A 16,389-nucleotide genomic window follows, 5' to 3' on the forward strand; every position below is an offset into this window, starting at 1 on the left:
ATAAAAAAATAAACATAGCTTTTTATGTAATTTTTTTTTATTTTTAAACAAATGATTTTTAATATGTTTGAATGGTGGTATATATTATCACGCAGAATTTAATCTAGGGGTCTCAATTTGTAGGAGGTCAGAGTTCGAATCCCCTCGAGGCCAGGGACGAAGCCCCGCCTATATTAATTATATAAAAAGCGCCTTGAAGATGTAGTCGTGGTGCGCACAAGCTAGTCCGGATGAACTTCATTTCCACAAAAAAAAAAAAAAAAAAAAAATTCAAACTAGTCCAAACAAAACATTAATGGGAGATGGAGCTTGCATCAATCTGAGAATAAACTGCAACATGTTACAATTGGTTTTGTAGTTTTACGTTAAATACTTTTTGAATCATTATACTACCACTAGGTAGTTGGTATAGATAATTAGAAAAATTAAATATGAATTCAAATATTAAAAGTCATTTTACTACTTTAAGGGATAATTAGAAGGATTAAGTATGAATGTATTAAGTTTATTTAATTTTTTTGGTAAATTAAGTTTGTTTAAATTGAGTAAATATTTGTCCACTCTAGAGGTTTTTATTTTGCATATCAAACTAAGTACACATACAAAAAATAAACGATTTTCATAGAAGGGAAAAAAAAACTACATTCTCACATTACAGAACTTAATTTCAAGACAATCAATCATAACACAAAATAGAATTTAAAAGCGTTTTGGTTTAAGGATTTGTTTTTAGAGGCTATAGAGCCAGGAATGAGCTTGCAGTCTCTATGTTACTATTTACTATCTAAGTTCTTGATTTCTATAGGGTGTGTGGGTTTTTTACAACTTGGAATGACTTTTAATTTTTTTTAATAGAAATTGACTAATAGCAATTTTGCTTTGTATGGAATTTTGGCTTTATAGTAGGATGCTCAATTGTTTTGTTTTGTTCTTTTTCTTGCACACCACAAACCATAAGTCCAAACTATTAGCCAATCCGAGTCTAAGTCGTTAACTCAAACCGGTAGTAAGCCCGAACCCAAACTGCACCAAACCGAAACCAGCTCGAAACCGTTATTTTGCGAAGCCATATTTCGGCTAGGTGTTTTTTAACACGAAACAGTTAGACTCAACCCGAAACCACACCAAACTACACCGTTGACACCCCTAATCCAACCTTTAATATTTTCACCAAGAGGTGTTGATCTTACCAACCGTACAGTCTTGCAATTCTCTTTTTTAGACTCCTTATGTCAAAATCTCTACGTTCTCAATTTTTGCATGGTTTACAAATTCTGATTTTGTTTGAATAATCTGGCAAGGTTAAGTAATGCTTGACACTAGGGGCACAAGTTCGAACTCAATAGTTTAACCACGTTCAAACCCCCCTTAAGCCCAAACAAGAATCGGGTTTGCTAAGACCTTGTTGAGGAATCTGTACAAACACTTGAAAGGTTGTTGTACTCACGAACTTGATCAGAGCAAAAAAGTACCAGAGCTACTTTCATTAAGGTATTTAGACACCTTGATTTATGCAATACGGTTACCAAATGTGTCTTCACCCCAAGGTCAATTAGCCCAAACTTTTAAGATTGTACCTCAAAAAGATTACTTTAGGTGTAATCAGGTTGTTTTTACTGCTTAACAGAAAGACAACAGGGAATGAGAGAAGAAAATTCATTGTAAAAAATGAACTCGAAAATTGGTTTATATAGAACTCTAAAGGCTGTGGGTAAAAGGGTAAGGTCACCTCCATTTGTGAAGGTACCTATCAGTTGACCTCCCTAAGAAAAAGTGTCTCTCTAATGGCATCTCCACACTTCCACCCAGTGGGCTTTTCAAATTAGGGTCCATGACAAAATGGGCTTTTCGAATCAAGACCTATGACCCACGACCCAAGTCACATGAAAATTTTAATATTAATTAATATATAACTATACAACTTTGGTTGGGTCACACCAGAGTTTAGGCTTGCTTCACGTCGCACATCGGTTTGCATTGTACTGCATAAGTACAATCCTTAACCCCAAAGATGTATTACATAGGTGTTTACTATAAATAAACAAGATAAATAACTCCTTTCTTTTTGATGTGTGACTAAATTTTTGATTATAGAAATCATAAAATAAAAGACATTATTAAAAACATATATATTTAAATAAAAAATAATATACATAAATTTTAAACATTTTACAATAGGATGAATGCCTAGTCAAGGTAACTAAGGTTGGTTTGACTCGAACATTGAATTTAGCATTTTGTAAGTTATTCTTGATAAAAGTAAGACAATAATATAGAATTATACATTATTTATTTATTTTATGATGAGGATCAAGCTAAAGAGTCTTATGGGCATGACCCGACTCAATCCTGTCGGTTCAGGGTTAATATTGGAGTCAAACTAGGAAATTTTCCTTAGGACTTGAAAAGCCTAGCTCAATGCAACTTTTTTATTGGAAAATGGCTCTTTTTTGGGTAAAAAAATCATTTTATTCAACCTGACAAGAGGAGGAAGCAAAAGAACAAAAACGCAACCAAGAGAGGAGATAGGCAAAACAGTTTGAGTCAGAATATAGGGAAAAAGCAGCTTCATTACAACCCCACTTGAAAATTAGACCAAACCAGCCACATTTTTACTTAATTAATTCCCTTTGTAGTTTGTTTTTTCTCATTTTCAGTATCATTCCTCACCTTCAATGACAAAGGAAGTAGTTGAGGTACAGCTGGTATAGTGATGACAGCCTCAATCAAGAACGTCGTAAGTTTGAACCTTCATCCCTTCACCCCTTCACCTCTCCCCCTTCCAGACCAACTAATGTCTAATACCCAAACAAATTTCTATTTTAATTTTTCATGATGAGAATGTTATTCCAAGGTGGGCTTAATTGTCTGGTAACCATTGTTTAATGTCCATTAATATTTCCCCAAAATAAAAAAGTCTAATATCTATTAATGAAAATAAATTTTCAATTCTAAATTTGAATCCAACTCAATTTATTTTTTTGGGTGCAGTCCACCTCAATATGAGATCATGTAATATCAAAAACAAAACTCCTTTGTGAAGGATCATTTTACTGTTCTTTCGATAGCTAGACTGAAAGATCAAAAGCCCATATCTATGCTACTATTTCATCATCGCTGCAACCCCTAATTCTGACATCTACCATGTTCAAGTCAACAAACTGCTCAATATCACAGCATTCCCTTCTTCCAACCTGCAGAACAGTGATGCAAGAGTGATGAAGTTAACATATAGTGGATAATCCAATTGCATGCCTACCTCCATTAAAGGTAGCTAGAAGAGAAGGTTCTCTCACCCATTTAAGTCTCTTCACAGGAGAGAAGACCCGAATCTCTGAGATGGAGTCCACAGAATGATTCCCACTGGCCAAACAAGTTGGTAGGTTCCGGGGCCATCGCCGAGTATATCTTGTAATGACCTGGGTTCCATTTGTTCTTTCTATAGATGCAAGGAAGAAGACATGAGGAGCTTCACAAGGGTTGTTAGAGAGTGGTCTGGTGTTAAACATGAAAGCAGGTCTAGCTCTCTTAGACCAAGGTAAGAATGTCTGAAGTGGTCTCCGAAGAAAATATGGAGGGTGAATTTTCTCATAAATTTGAGCAGAGTAACCCCAAGAGATGGAGAAAGACCAGTTGTTCTTCTTGTGGTAACAGATGGTTTGTTGCAACAGACGGGAGGAATCAATTTTTGCGACTTTCATCAGGTGATTCAGAGATTGATGGCGATCCATGGATGGGAAGATGGGGTCAACTACATCAATGTGGTGGAGGGAGATCAATGGCTCCTGTGGATGAGCTGATAAAAATCCTGATATGTCTCCGAGCAGATCAATCTGTGATGAACAACAGATATCAATGAAATTCTGTTGATGAGAAGGTGATTACATAAATTAATCTACAAAGGTCTTCACACACACACACACACACATCCATCGAACCAAAACCCATAAAACTACTGAGAGTCATGAAGTGGAGACAACTCCTGAAGTACACAAAAGCAAGGAACCAAAACAAAACAGGGAACTAAACGTATAGCCTCAGAATACATGGCTCCACGCATAGATGGACAATCTGCTTCTGGGGTGGAGCCTGGATTTAACATTAAGAGAGACCAAGTACTGATATTTCATACAGAACACAATGAATTTTCTACTCATAATCTTTATCATTAGAAATTTTTACTAATCCGAGCCCAAGTACTGATATTCCACACATGAAAAGAGGGTTAGAGGAAAATTTTCAAAATTTTGAGAAGGGAGTGAGGGAAATTTCAAAGCTAAAGTTATGTGAAGTCATCAAGTACTTAAACAAAGCAATGTGACGCTGCAAACTATCAAGAAGGCACAGCACCTCAAGTACTTGAAGGTGGGAAGGAAGAAAAAGAAGAAGAAATGGTGCAGAGAAGAGAAAGCTTACCTGATGAAATCCTCTTTCATGAGTGAGTGAACCACCAATCTCAATGATACAGACCTCTAAGATATGATCACTGCCAAACAAGGTGGGATATCTCTTGATACACTCGTCTAAGTGAGTGACTAAAGCCTTTGCAAGTGGGTAACTCAAAGCATAGCCAGCTCCACCAAATGCCATTTCAAATGAGTTCACCTCATTTGCTGCAACGGATTCTGAGTTTGCCCCAATGTAATAGTAATTGTTGTGATCATACCGAGCAAGAAGCTCCACCAGATTGTCCACAAGAACTACTGTATCATCATCAACCATCACATACCATCTAAAACTTGCATTAGACTCCCTAAATGTCTCCAAGATCACACGGGTCATTCGAATCGCATGTGGCATCCCATGTTTGTCGAAACCTTTGAAAGCTCTTTTGGTGTCTGTGGAAACTCTGTAAGGGGGAGAAGATGGAGACCATGGGAAGAAGTCTGATGGAGTTCTATCCATCCAGACAAATCCCCTCGTTATGTTGGGCTGCCACCATGCTTCAATATAATGCCTTCTGGTTTTCCATGTACTCACACTACCTGCTACACCAAACACAACATGGCTAATGTTAGTAGCAGAAGCATTTGAAGAACTACGAAGAACATACGGATCCCATCTATGGCGTATTGAGGACGAGAAATTTGGAGACTGATTGACAAAGAAAATGTAGAATAAGAAGAAGGATAATCCCATAATTAACATTGGTTTCAATAGGACTCCAGATTTATCGAAGAGGGATTTCAATTTTGTCCAGACTTCACTAATTTCCACCATTCCTAAGGCCATTGTGTTTGATGGAAGATACTAAGAAGCCTACAGATCTGATTGAGTTAATTGTCTGAGCTGAGAAGTAAGGAATTCAGAAAAGTTTTAAGTAGCTGTATTCTTTCCAAAGTAGCAAATTTGGTTTAATGGCTACTTAGCTGTTTCTGATCTATAATAAAGTTAGGTTTTGCATTTAATACAGATGAGGACAAGCGTTTTACATGCCTCAGGCGAAGGCTTGAAACTGTAGAAAACATGCAGGTAAAGGCAATTCCATGGAGAGTATCCTGTCCATTATCAAGTTCTTCTCGTGACATACAAATCGTACAACTCATGCTAAGTTTTACGTTGCCCCCAGAAATTCTTGCTTTCATGGGGGGCCAAATCTAAATAATAACAAAAGAATTTAAAAGAAACCCAGAGGCTCCCACATGGATCACACTCAAATTTATGGTGAAAGAAGCGTCAAGGGAGGACATACAGCTCTTGTGACGGGGAGGTGATCCGGACTCCGAAGGTTGAACATCATTTCAGTACTTTCAGTTTTCACTTTGTCCATCTTGACTTTCCTCACTTTCCTCCTCTGCGGAACTTTATTATTCCTCATTTCCTTTGATGTCTTAGTTCTTCAAGAGCAGCACTAGACATTTCGAGGTCCACCCAAATCAAAGAAAAAGTGAAACAGTCAGCAAAAGGGTTTGTTTGGTATATAATCGAGATTTCACGGCTGAAGCGAGTACCCTTTGGAGGAAAACCAGGTTTGAACGAGTCATCTTTCCTAAAAATGTGAATCTATAGATTATGGGTATGAAATAGTCAAAAGGGTTTGTTTGGTTATATAAATCCAGAGATTTCACGGATTCTTGAATGCGAGATTTATACCCATTTGGATGTGAAAATCCATGGATTTATGAAATCTAGAGATTCATCTTTTTACACTAAAAATGTGAATCTATAGATTATGGGTATGGGGGTGAGATTTCACCTCTATTATAAAAGCACTAAACATTTGTGTATTCACAAAAATCAAGTCGACCAAATAGTTTTTCAGGATGAATTGATAGATTTCATTCCACAAATTCAGATTAAGCAAACAATTAATTTTATGAATTATGACTCCATAGATTTGAAATCTATAAATACTATATGTACCTGTATATGTGCTAAGAATGGGGGAAAAAAATAAATGAAAAGTGTTAAAAATGGAATGAAATTAATACACATTAACTTTGAGAGTAAATCATCTTGAAAAGAGGATTTATATACAAGATCATTTACCCTTTTTGTTTTTGTTTTTTGGTTTTTATTTTGAAGCCGAAGAATTTTTTGGGGGAATATTACTAATATAAAGAGGATTTATATACAAGATTAGTTACCTATTATACAACAATAAGGAGAAGAAGTCTGACTATATGGATTATTGTCTTCCAATCAGCCCTGTTTAATGCAGGAATTCAAGTCGACCAAATAGTTTTTCAGGATGAATTGATAGATTTAATTGTTAGCTATTATGTAAATAGGAATGTAGGAAATGAAATTACCACACACACTAAAAATGTAAAGAAATAAAAATGGATCGAAATATTCATTACCATAGACTGTAAATGATCTTGAAAAGAGGATTTATATATAAAACTAGTAACCTAGCTATTATAAAATGAAGAAGAAGAAGAAGAAGCCTTGTCCCAACTAGGAATGTATGGGCCGTTAACATGCATTAGTAGCCATCATAGCGATGGCATTGCTGCCTCAACTAAATAGGAATGAGAGATGAAGTGTTCCTTGTTCACGACAAATGTTCCAAAATATAAAACTGGATCCAAGAATTCCATTGACTGCAAAATTATCTTGAAAAGAAGATTTATATACTTAACTTTTTGGGCAATTGTGGCAAACATAGAATTACAACAAAGCTAGTAAGCGTTCTAGAGAGGAAGATGAAGGAAAATAAAGCCCTTGACCAATAGTAGCATGAGGTCCCTAAAGGGGGATTTTTTTTTTTGAGCCTTAAAGTCATGGGCAGATTGCCTCCGTCAACTAAAGAATGAGAGATGGTATTTTTGTTTAGTAGCCTTCCAAAATATAAAACAACTTTCAAGAAAGATGCAATATCATGTGTTAAATTTTTTTGTCATTGGGCAATTGTCTCAGTCAGAATTACAATAAGCTTAGCGCTTCTAGAGAAGAAGATGAGGGAAAATAAAGCCCTTGACCAATAGAAGCCTTGAGGTATCTAAGGAGGGATTTTTATTTGCTACAATTGCTGCAACCAGCTACGAGCCATTAAGATCTTGCCGTGTGTACAAAAATAAATCTGACGTTTGTGAGAGAAAATGCAAGGGTACATATGTAAATATGAGTTTTTGTTTTTACATTCAAAGGTTTAATATTTTCTAAATTTGCAAAATAAAATCCCTGGGCTCTACCCCCACTCAATCCCCCAATTTCCCTTGAGAGGCGGCTTAGGTTCAAGCCTGAGGCTCAAGGGGCTAACCAAGCCATACAATTCGACACTTTTTTAGGGCTCACAATCAATTCTAATCTTTCTAATATGGATCTAATCACGGAAAAAGAAAACTGATTCTAATACAAATCTAGATCCAGGGTGACTAAACCTTGATCTAGAATATTGGAGAATCTTGGTTGGGTAGTGCCACTACGTGATGGTTCTTGTGGTACCCACCATGGGATGGATGCCATATGAATTTTATTAAATTCTAGACACTCAAAACACAATGTGCTCTTATAACCAAAGTAAGTGAAAAAAGCCGGCTTCCTTTAAAGTAAAACCAAACCATTTTCTACCAAAAAAAAAAACCAAACCATGCTTTGAACGGCTTAAATTTAATAAAATTTTGCACCACCATGTCAGCGAAAGAACCCAAGCAAAATCAGATGATACCAAAAACCTTCTAAACTTTAGTTGATTTTAGATTTTTCAGTAGAAATCCCCTGGATTAGAAAACAGTGAAAAGAGAATTTTCAAGCCCCCAAGGCCCAAACTACCAAGAAAAAGGGATAAGCAGAACTGGTATGTCAATTTTAAACACACATTCATATCTAATTCACTTCCCAGTTCCTTGCGTCTGGTCTCTGATTCTCTGTTGTGGATAATCGCAAATGACATGTAAATCTCCCATTGGACAACACTTCGAGTCTCCTCATCCAGTGATCCCCAGTTACAATTTGCAAATGACATGTAAACCTCTCGTTTTCCTTGGCTGGAACTCCCGCAGACTTGGGTGAACAAGTAACAGAGCTGCTCTTTCCTTCCAAGTCTCATTGAATCATGGCTCCTACCCTCACCTCCAATTCATTCATTCTCAGAACAACACCTCGTTCCAGGTCGAGGGTCAATCTCAAGAACCCTAAATTCACCATACTTGCAGAGATCCAAACAGGAGGAGGAGGAGGCGGCGCTAAAAAGCTCGGAGACCTGCTGCAATTTCTCAATCTGGAAAAAATAGCTGATGTCAGGTCTCTGGTGCCAGTGGTTACTTCGAACCCTTCTTCTGCTCTCTCTTTTGGTAACAGGAGACGAAAGGATCCTGGCACTGTCTACGTTTCAGGTGCTACTGGTCAAGCTGGAGTTCGTATTGCACAAACCCTCCTCCGTCAAGGCTTCACTGTTAGAGCCGGTGTGCCTGAGCTTGCTGCCGCCCAAGACCTAGCTCGTGTTGCTTCACAATACCAAGTTAGTAGAATTGCTCTGTTTTGTTACCAGCTCTGTTTTTCATTACCAAAAAATGAAATTTTTAAACATTGATATCCCAAATCATGAATACAGATCATATCCCCACAAGAATCGAGACGGTTAAACGCAGTTCAATCCACCTATGAAGATGCTGAAAGCATCGCCAAGGCGATTGGTAACGCCAGCAAAGTGGTGGTGACTATTGGACCTAGAGAGAACGGTCCGGCGAAGGAGGTGACGACTTTCGACGCTTTGCAGGTCATTCGTGGAGCCAAGTTGGCCGGAGTTGGCCATGTCGCCATAGTATACGATGGTAGATCAATTTCGGGGCCATCGTCGACTTACAAAGTTTTGGACGGCATTTCATCGTTCTTCGGAAACATATTTTCCCCCCAGTCGCAGCCATTGACGGTGGCAGAGTTCTTGCAAGAGGTGGTTCAGACGGACGTTGCTTATACCCTAATCAAGACTAGCCTCACAGAGGATTTCTCCCCTGAGAGTTCCTACAATCTCGTCGTCTCACCCGAAGGGGTCTCCGGCGCCAACGACCTCAAAGTAATGTAATAAACATGGAATTTATAATCGTTTTTGCTTCTTTTTTTTCTTCTGTAAAATGTATATGCATCATCTCTGCTAATAGAGTAATGTTTGGTCCAGTAGGTAGCCAAGTCACAGATAGCATTGCTTATAGCTGATGTATTATCCAATACAGCCATGGCGGAGAATAAGGTAAAGTGTTGAGACACATGGGTTTGATTTCCACTTTCAAAGGATTGGATTGCTTGAGCTAATTCAGATTAGTTTTCAGGTGGTTCAAGTGTCTACAGATCCATCAGCGCCACAGAAATCCACAGCTGAGCTGTTGGGTGCGATACCTGAGGATGGAAGGAGGAAAGCGTATGCAGAAGCTTTGGCAAAGGCCAAGGCAGAGGAAGAGGCGATATTGGCGAGTGAAAAGGCACGAGAAGCTGCAGAGGCTGCAAAGAAGCTGCAAGATGAGGTGAAGAAGTTGTCGCAGCAGGAAGCAGTGGCGGCAAACCTTGCGAAAGAAGCACGACAGAAGGCAGAGGTTGCAGGGACTTCTGTGGATACCCTTTTGGGAAAGGCAAAGGATATCGGTTCTGGGTTGTCTTGGCAAAAGCTGAGTTCACAGTTGGCCTCGGCTGTTCAGAAAAAACCTGATGAGGATGAAATTGAGCAGAAGCCAAATGTGCAAATAGCCACCATCAGGGGACAGGCCAAAGCCCGAACCTTGCCGCCTCAGAAGGCGGTTCTCAAACCAAGAACCCCTAAACCACCTCCGCCATCAAAACCCAAGGTAGAGAAAACGGCTGAAGCGAAGCCAGAGGTGAGGAAGGTCTTTGGTGGGCTATTTCAGCAAGAGACCATCTATGTTGATGATTGAGATTTTCCCCCCTCTCTGAGAAATAAAAGTTCAGAACCATGGAAAAGCATCAGAATTCAGTCAGAATTAATCAAATCTTCCTGATTCTCATTGATTATTAAAGACCACTCACCAGAAGAGTTATGTATATGTTGCATATGATGATGGTAAAGAACCCAAAACCCTTACTCTCATTGATTTTTATTTTTTTTATTTTTTTTTGGCAAAAAAAAAACTTCAGGAGGATGAATTAGTTGATGTTGGCAGCAAAAAATTTCTGCTTTTTCCTTTTTTGGGGTAGGAGGTGAGCAGCAGAGTCATCAGGCTTCATAAGGCCAAACACAACATGAAATTGACCTGCTTTTTCATACACGAATTCAGCCTAAATCTTCTATCTCTAAAAAATCCCACAAATTTAATCTGAATATATAACTATACATAACATGATGGGGGTTGGTTTGATTAGGAGACAATTGACTAGGCTTCTCCTCAATCATCATAACAGAGCCGCAACAGACCTCCGATCCTCTCCTAAGTATTTGAGCTTTCAATCTATTACCAGGATTCCCTGGTCTATAGCATCACTATATTTGACTAGTCACTCTGGTTCAACATGAGAAGGAAAGTTTTGCCTCGCACATCCACACATTTTCCTTCTGCAAGTTCACTCAAAGTGGCAAATTGGTTATCACAGAAACCTACAGGGTGGAATATGATGCCAAGAAACATGAAAACAGAAAAAGTACTATTCTGGGATTCAGATGGGATGCAAAATCTGTTACTCTCTTCAGAAGCATCACTGCCATGCAATAGTGTTACATCAACTCCAATATTACCAAGTTAATTAAATCAGCACTGATGAAATGAGAAGAAGCATAGTCTCAACGTTGTCCATCAGCTAGTAAACATTGTTCCGGATGTTATAGCCCTTCAGATGCCTGCAATTTATTTTGATTAACTTGAACATATGCTATTTATTGGCTCTTCAGATTTTGCCCTCCACCTTCATGACAAGTAGACCGAGTACAAATTTGTATTGTATGCTCAAGGAATTGACAACAAGCCAAATTAGGTTAAAATCAAGTTGCGAAATTTCGCTGACATTTCAGGTGTCAATGGCTGGTGAAACCACCAAAACCCCCAAATATCGGCGGGCAGGGTTTCGGTGAAAAATTGCCCTTAGTTTTGAAGGGTATTTAGGGTGATTTTTGTCTAAATTTTGTTGTCTAGCCTAATTTGAGGCAAATAAACACACTGAGGGCATTATTTTCGCTAAAAACATTACCTAAACTAATGTTCCTGATCTACACATGCTCGGCTGTATGCGAGCAAAACTGAAAGTCTGGAAAACTCATAGACCAATGTAAAGATGCAAAGAGAACACAAGTACACAACTAGTGAAGAGAAGTACTAAAGTCTACAATTCATTATACAAATATACAATTAGTAAAGTTAGCCTTATTGGTACAAGATACAACAGAACTACAAAAGTATACCAATGTAGGCAAGTACATAGAGTCATCCAATCATCTCAAATCTCAATACCAAGTATTATGCCTAGGTGGATCCATCTCCTGACTCTCTGATGTCAAACCCATTGTGGAAAGCATCCTCTCCTACAATTACATACTCATTCCATCCCATCCCATTTGATACTGATAGTTGTTTAGGAAATAGGCAAAATTTGAATAAAAAAGTGGCTAAATTCAGTTATGTATCGCTGAATTTCTCACGATATGGCAAGAAATCAACAATATATGGCTGTAATCTCAAAAAAATGACATTTCGGTGATATATCTCCGAACTTTGGCATATCTCATATCGGTCTCTCTTTTCATGTCAGTACCTATCAACAAAGAGAAATATTGCCAACTTTCGGCGATGTTTCATCGACATTTCATACCATGGTTATGATTGGGTTGTTGCAGGTTCAAAACTTGGAAACATCCTCTCTTGAAAGCAGAAGTAAAAGTATATTTGCCTCTCCCAGACCTGCAGTAGCAGGAACTTGTGTACTGGGATGCACAAATTTGTTCCAGGGGCATTAACATCTTGATTTCAGTCTGATAATGTCACCAAAAGTTTATGAGCTCATCCAATCAAAGTCATCAATAAGGACAAAAGGACGGCTCAAAACTTTGATTTCCATATATATTTTGTTACTGGTGTTCTCAAACAACTCTAAAAGGAGACCAAAATGAAATTACTAATGATGCAAGGCTATAATGATCTAGACACACCTCAAATTGTAGAATTGCACCTTAAGAGTCAAGCTAGTCGGTTGTGTCTCAGTTCCATGACCCAAGTGTTGTGTGGGGACCTTCAGCAAGATTCTGGTGAAATAACCACAGCATAGTTTACTGCAAGCACTCATGTGAGTGAGGATTGGTGGCCATACATCCAACAAAATGCTTAGAGATGCAACTGCAACAGGATTTGCTAGGATCTACCAAAGAAATCAGAAATAGTACACATAAGCCATCGATTTGGAGATGGATATTTGATAGTTATGTCCAGTGCTTTTAATCCAAAGTTTAAATTCCAACTCACCCGCATCCCTCACACACACACACACACAACACAATCACTCCACACAAAAAAACATAAATAAAGCAAGCCTGGAAATGATGATCTAAGACTTAAAACAGATGCTAAAGTGGGAAACTCCAGGAGGATATCTTAAAATTTTGGGATTTTCAAGTATGGGAATTCCTAGGTATATCATCTTGAGAGTTTGAAGGACGCAAAGGGATTAAGAGCATGTAATGGAAATTGATTTCAGTATGACTGAAACTGAATACCAAGGTGTTGTAATGCCATTAACTATCATTATAGCCATGGTTTTTCTTCTTCACTGTTATCCAGTTTTCTTCTCATATAGACAACCACTGAATAATCCATTTATACCATGAAATCCGCCACCAGAGGTTAATCTAATCATAACTGTGGACATTCGAAGTATCATAATTATGTTCCTCTTTGGACTGACATTACTACTTGCAGTTGCTCCATATCTTACTCTTGACTAACATCACCTAGAAAATATGTCCGGGGATCATGCCTTGAATTGAGATTTCTAGGTGTGATATATACTGCTAAACTCTAAAATGCCCAAGTAATCTGCAATTAGGTCTCCAAACTTGGAAACTGACCACCTCTGATTACACTGGTTTTCCATAAGGGCTTTAAATGATTCTTGCTATTGGTATTATTGATGACCACTGGCTTGCATATGTGTCAAAAATGTTTGTGACAAGTCACAAGATAGACCTGAGCCACCCATGTTCATGATTTATCCTATCTAAACCATCTGTTTCTGCTCAAAGATAGAGGATGCACAATAAAGACAGAGAAGTTGAGGATGGAGCTGAACCATCCATTCATGGTTTTTCCCATATAAACCATCAGTTCCTGATCAGGGAGAAGAGAATACACAGGATGTTCCAGATACTCGAAGTTTTACACATGGTTAGTCTAAAACTTATCCTCTCAAACCAGCTATTAGACTTGACACCAACTGTCCACATCACAGAATGGGTGTCTCATGATGTTTGGAATAAGGTTACTGCCCCTATGATAATAAAATCATACCATTTTACTATATTTTCATTTTGGCGAATGAAAATTGTAATAAAATAAGAAGAATAATATATATATATATATATATATATATATATATATATATATATATATATATATATATATATATATATATATATATATATATATATGCAGAGCGATACCCAAAAAAGCTAAACAAAGATCCAACAAGGTAACACAAATCACACCATATTTGTTTCATATTATTTTGTATTCTATCAATTTTCTCATCATTGTTACTATTATTCATACATAGAATTTCCGGGAGTACTACATTGGCTTGATTTGTGGAAAAGTGACAGTAGGGCTGATGTGAACCAAATTCTAAGGTTTAGATATTGGAAATATTCCCTAGAATTAATCGCACTCCAGGACCCTCTCTCTTGGGAACCAGCAGTCTTCGAGGGCTGGGAATGCCTTCAGTGGTTGGTGTTTGGATGGTCTTTGGGTCGACAATTGACAGGGGTCAGCTATAGGCCTAGAAGCATTCAGCCAAGCTTAGGGTTAAAGGATTTTGGATTTTGAAGCTTGGAACCTTACTGTAATTTAATTTCCAGAATCAAATTTCAGTTCTAGGGTTTAGGAAATTAGGGTTCTTAAGAATTTAGGATTTCGAGGGTTTGGATCAGGCAAGAGTTTAGGTCAGCATGTCACCTGGGGTTTAATGAATCTAATCCTAAAAGGGTTCAAGGTTTAGATGAAAGGTTCAAGAGATTTAAGAAATTGAAAATTCTAGAATGAAGGAGGATGCAATTTGCAGAATTTTGGGGTTTTACTTTAGGGGAAGGGGTGGGTTGGGATCAAGTGTGAGTAAGGGGGTGGGAAAGCTAATCCTAAAAGGGTGAAGGGCTAGGAGTTAGGGTTTATTAGAAGATATAGTTATTCTAGGGTTATGTTTAAATCTCTTTTTCTGGGTTTACTAAGCTGCCACAGGTTAAAGGAGAGGAAAAGAAGAATAAAGGGCAAAGGGGAGGGCCTGGAACTAAGGTTAAGGGCTAAGGGAGGGTAGGGGTTTACATAGAAGTGAAGGGAGAGGGATCCTAAGGGTGCCGCAGGGTTGGGAAGGGGTTGAGGAAAGTCTGCGATAAATCATAAAATTCATGAAAGAAAGACTATTTACTACCATGTCACAAGAAAGAAAAAAAAATTCTTTGTTTCAATTTCCTCACTTAGTGCTTCAGGTTATCTTGGTAGGGTTCTCTCTTATTCTTCTTGTGGAATTGGGAAAGGGAGTTGGGAAAGTCAATGATGAATCATAAAATTCATGAAAGAAAGACTATTAACTACCATATCACAAGGAAAAAAATATCTCTAAGTTTCAGTTTCCTCACTTAGTGCTTCAGGTTATCTTGGTAGGGTTCTCTCTTATTCTTCTTGTGGAATTGGGAAAGGGAGTTGGGAAAGTCAATGATGAATCATAAAATTCATGAAAGAAAGACTATTAACTACCATATCACAAGGGAAAAATATCTCTAAGTTTCAGTTTCCTCACTTAGTGCTTCAGGTTATCTTGGTAGGGTTCTCTCTTATTCTTCTTTTGGTATTGGGAGAGGGGGTTTTTTTTTCCCATTTCTTTGGAAGTTGGGGATGTGAGGGTGTAGGCTTCTATATTTGGTTTACACTATCCATGTTGTCATCTTTATTATTTATTTATTAGTGAGGTCTTGGGTGGATTGTCCTTGGTTGAGGATGCAAATCATACATATCCTTGTCAACACAGTGAAATTTTAATTTGCTTCCTAAGATTGTTTATATGCCACTGGACATTAATTTGGTCTATATTAGTTTCACATCAAATGGTTTTTCTATTCATGATTCATTGAACTCACAACTTATGTAAGTCTACCACTACATCTGTCATCATAGTCCTTACTCTTAAATTGTCATCACAGTGATCAATTACAACTTTACAATTGAACCTCCCATTTTGACACCCTTTTTACCCTTTTAAGTGATTGAATACAACATTACAACTTAACCTCCCATTTTGACGCATCTTATTACCATTTCAAGGGATTGTCAAGTTCCAAGGTGTGCCTATGATACTGCTGGCTAATGGACAGATGTATTGCATAACACCAAAATTCTCTTGCTGATTTTGACAATTTTTTAACCTCATCCTTTATAAATCTGACTAGAAACAAAATTTAAATTGGATTTCGAAAGGAATTGCTTGTTCATTGATAATATTTTCATGGTTGGAAGTCCATCAGCAAGTGAAAATACTTGTAATGAAAACAAAATTAAAGTAATTTCTACTACTTAAAAGGATGGATATGCATAGTCTAGGCCTTGTATCTAGCATGGCCTCAAACAGAACTGATTGGAAGACAAGAATCCATGTGGCCTACCCCATTTAGTTGGGACAAAGCTTCTTGTTGTTGTTGTTGTGAATGATCGATATGCTATTAGCAGGTTAAATTTTCTGCTGAAACAGCATCGAATATATAACTAAGTGGGGCCTACAATAATGATTGAGCCTTATCCCAAGTAAATGGGG

The 16,389-nt window shown here is 37.7% G+C and overlaps 2 protein-coding genes across 2 annotated transcripts; one reads left to right on the plus strand and one right to left on the minus strand.

Annotated features, from left to right (window-relative positions):
• Positions 1-3,095: 3,095 nt before the first annotated feature.
• LOC149023253 (fringe-like protein (DUF604)) lies at positions 3,096-8,410 on the minus strand. The gene is made up of 4 exons (XM_089142721.1): positions 8,264-8,410; positions 4,417-5,094; positions 3,297-3,833; positions 3,096-3,194 (listed from the first exon to the last, which is right to left on the minus strand). The coding sequence occupies exons 1-4, from the start codon at positions 8,408-8,410 to the stop codon at positions 3,096-3,098; spliced, it is 1,461 nt and encodes a 486-aa protein (XP_088998847.1).
• PTAC16 (plastid transcriptionally active 16) lies at positions 8,339-10,483 on the plus strand. The gene is made up of 4 exons (XM_089143808.1): positions 8,339-8,905; positions 8,999-9,460; positions 9,566-9,634; positions 9,714-10,483. The coding sequence occupies exons 1-4, from the start codon at positions 8,501-8,503 to the stop codon at positions 10,308-10,310; spliced, it is 1,533 nt and encodes a 510-aa protein (XP_088999934.1). The 5' UTR covers positions 8,339-8,500; the 3' UTR covers positions 10,311-10,483.
• The last annotated feature ends 5,906 nt before the right edge of the window (positions 10,484-16,389 follow it).

Source organism: Hakea prostrata, chromosome 2 (genome assembly GCF_041222555.1).
Source record: "Hakea prostrata isolate BN-2017 chromosome 2, UWA_Hpros_2, whole genome shotgun sequence".
In the NCBI taxonomy this organism is placed as follows: Eukaryota; Viridiplantae; Streptophyta; class Magnoliopsida; order Proteales; family Proteaceae; genus Hakea; species Hakea prostrata.

Coding starts and splice junctions, on each gene's coding strand:
- PTAC16 (XM_089143808.1), top strand. CDS start 8,501: ATGGCTCCTACCCTCACCTCCAATTCATTCATTCTCAGAACAACACCT. Junction 9,461..9,565: donor CCGGCGCCAACGACCTCAAA/GTAATGTAATAA, acceptor TTGGTCCAGTAG/GTAGCCAAGTCACAGATAGC. Junction 9,635..9,713: donor CAGCCATGGCGGAGAATAAG/GTAAAGTGTTGA, acceptor ATTAGTTTTCAG/GTGGTTCAAGTGTCTACAGA.
- LOC149023253 (XM_089142721.1), bottom strand. CDS start 8,410: ATGTCATTTGCAAATTGTAACTGGGGATCACTGGATGAGGAGACTCGA. Junction 5,095..8,263: donor GAAGTGAATTAGATATGAAT/GTGTGTTTAAAA, acceptor TTTGTCAATCAG/TCTCCAAATTTCTCGTCCTC. Junction 3,834..4,416: donor ATGAAAGAGGATTTCATCAG/GTAAGCTTTCTC, acceptor TGTTCATCACAG/ATTGATCTGCTCGGAGACAT.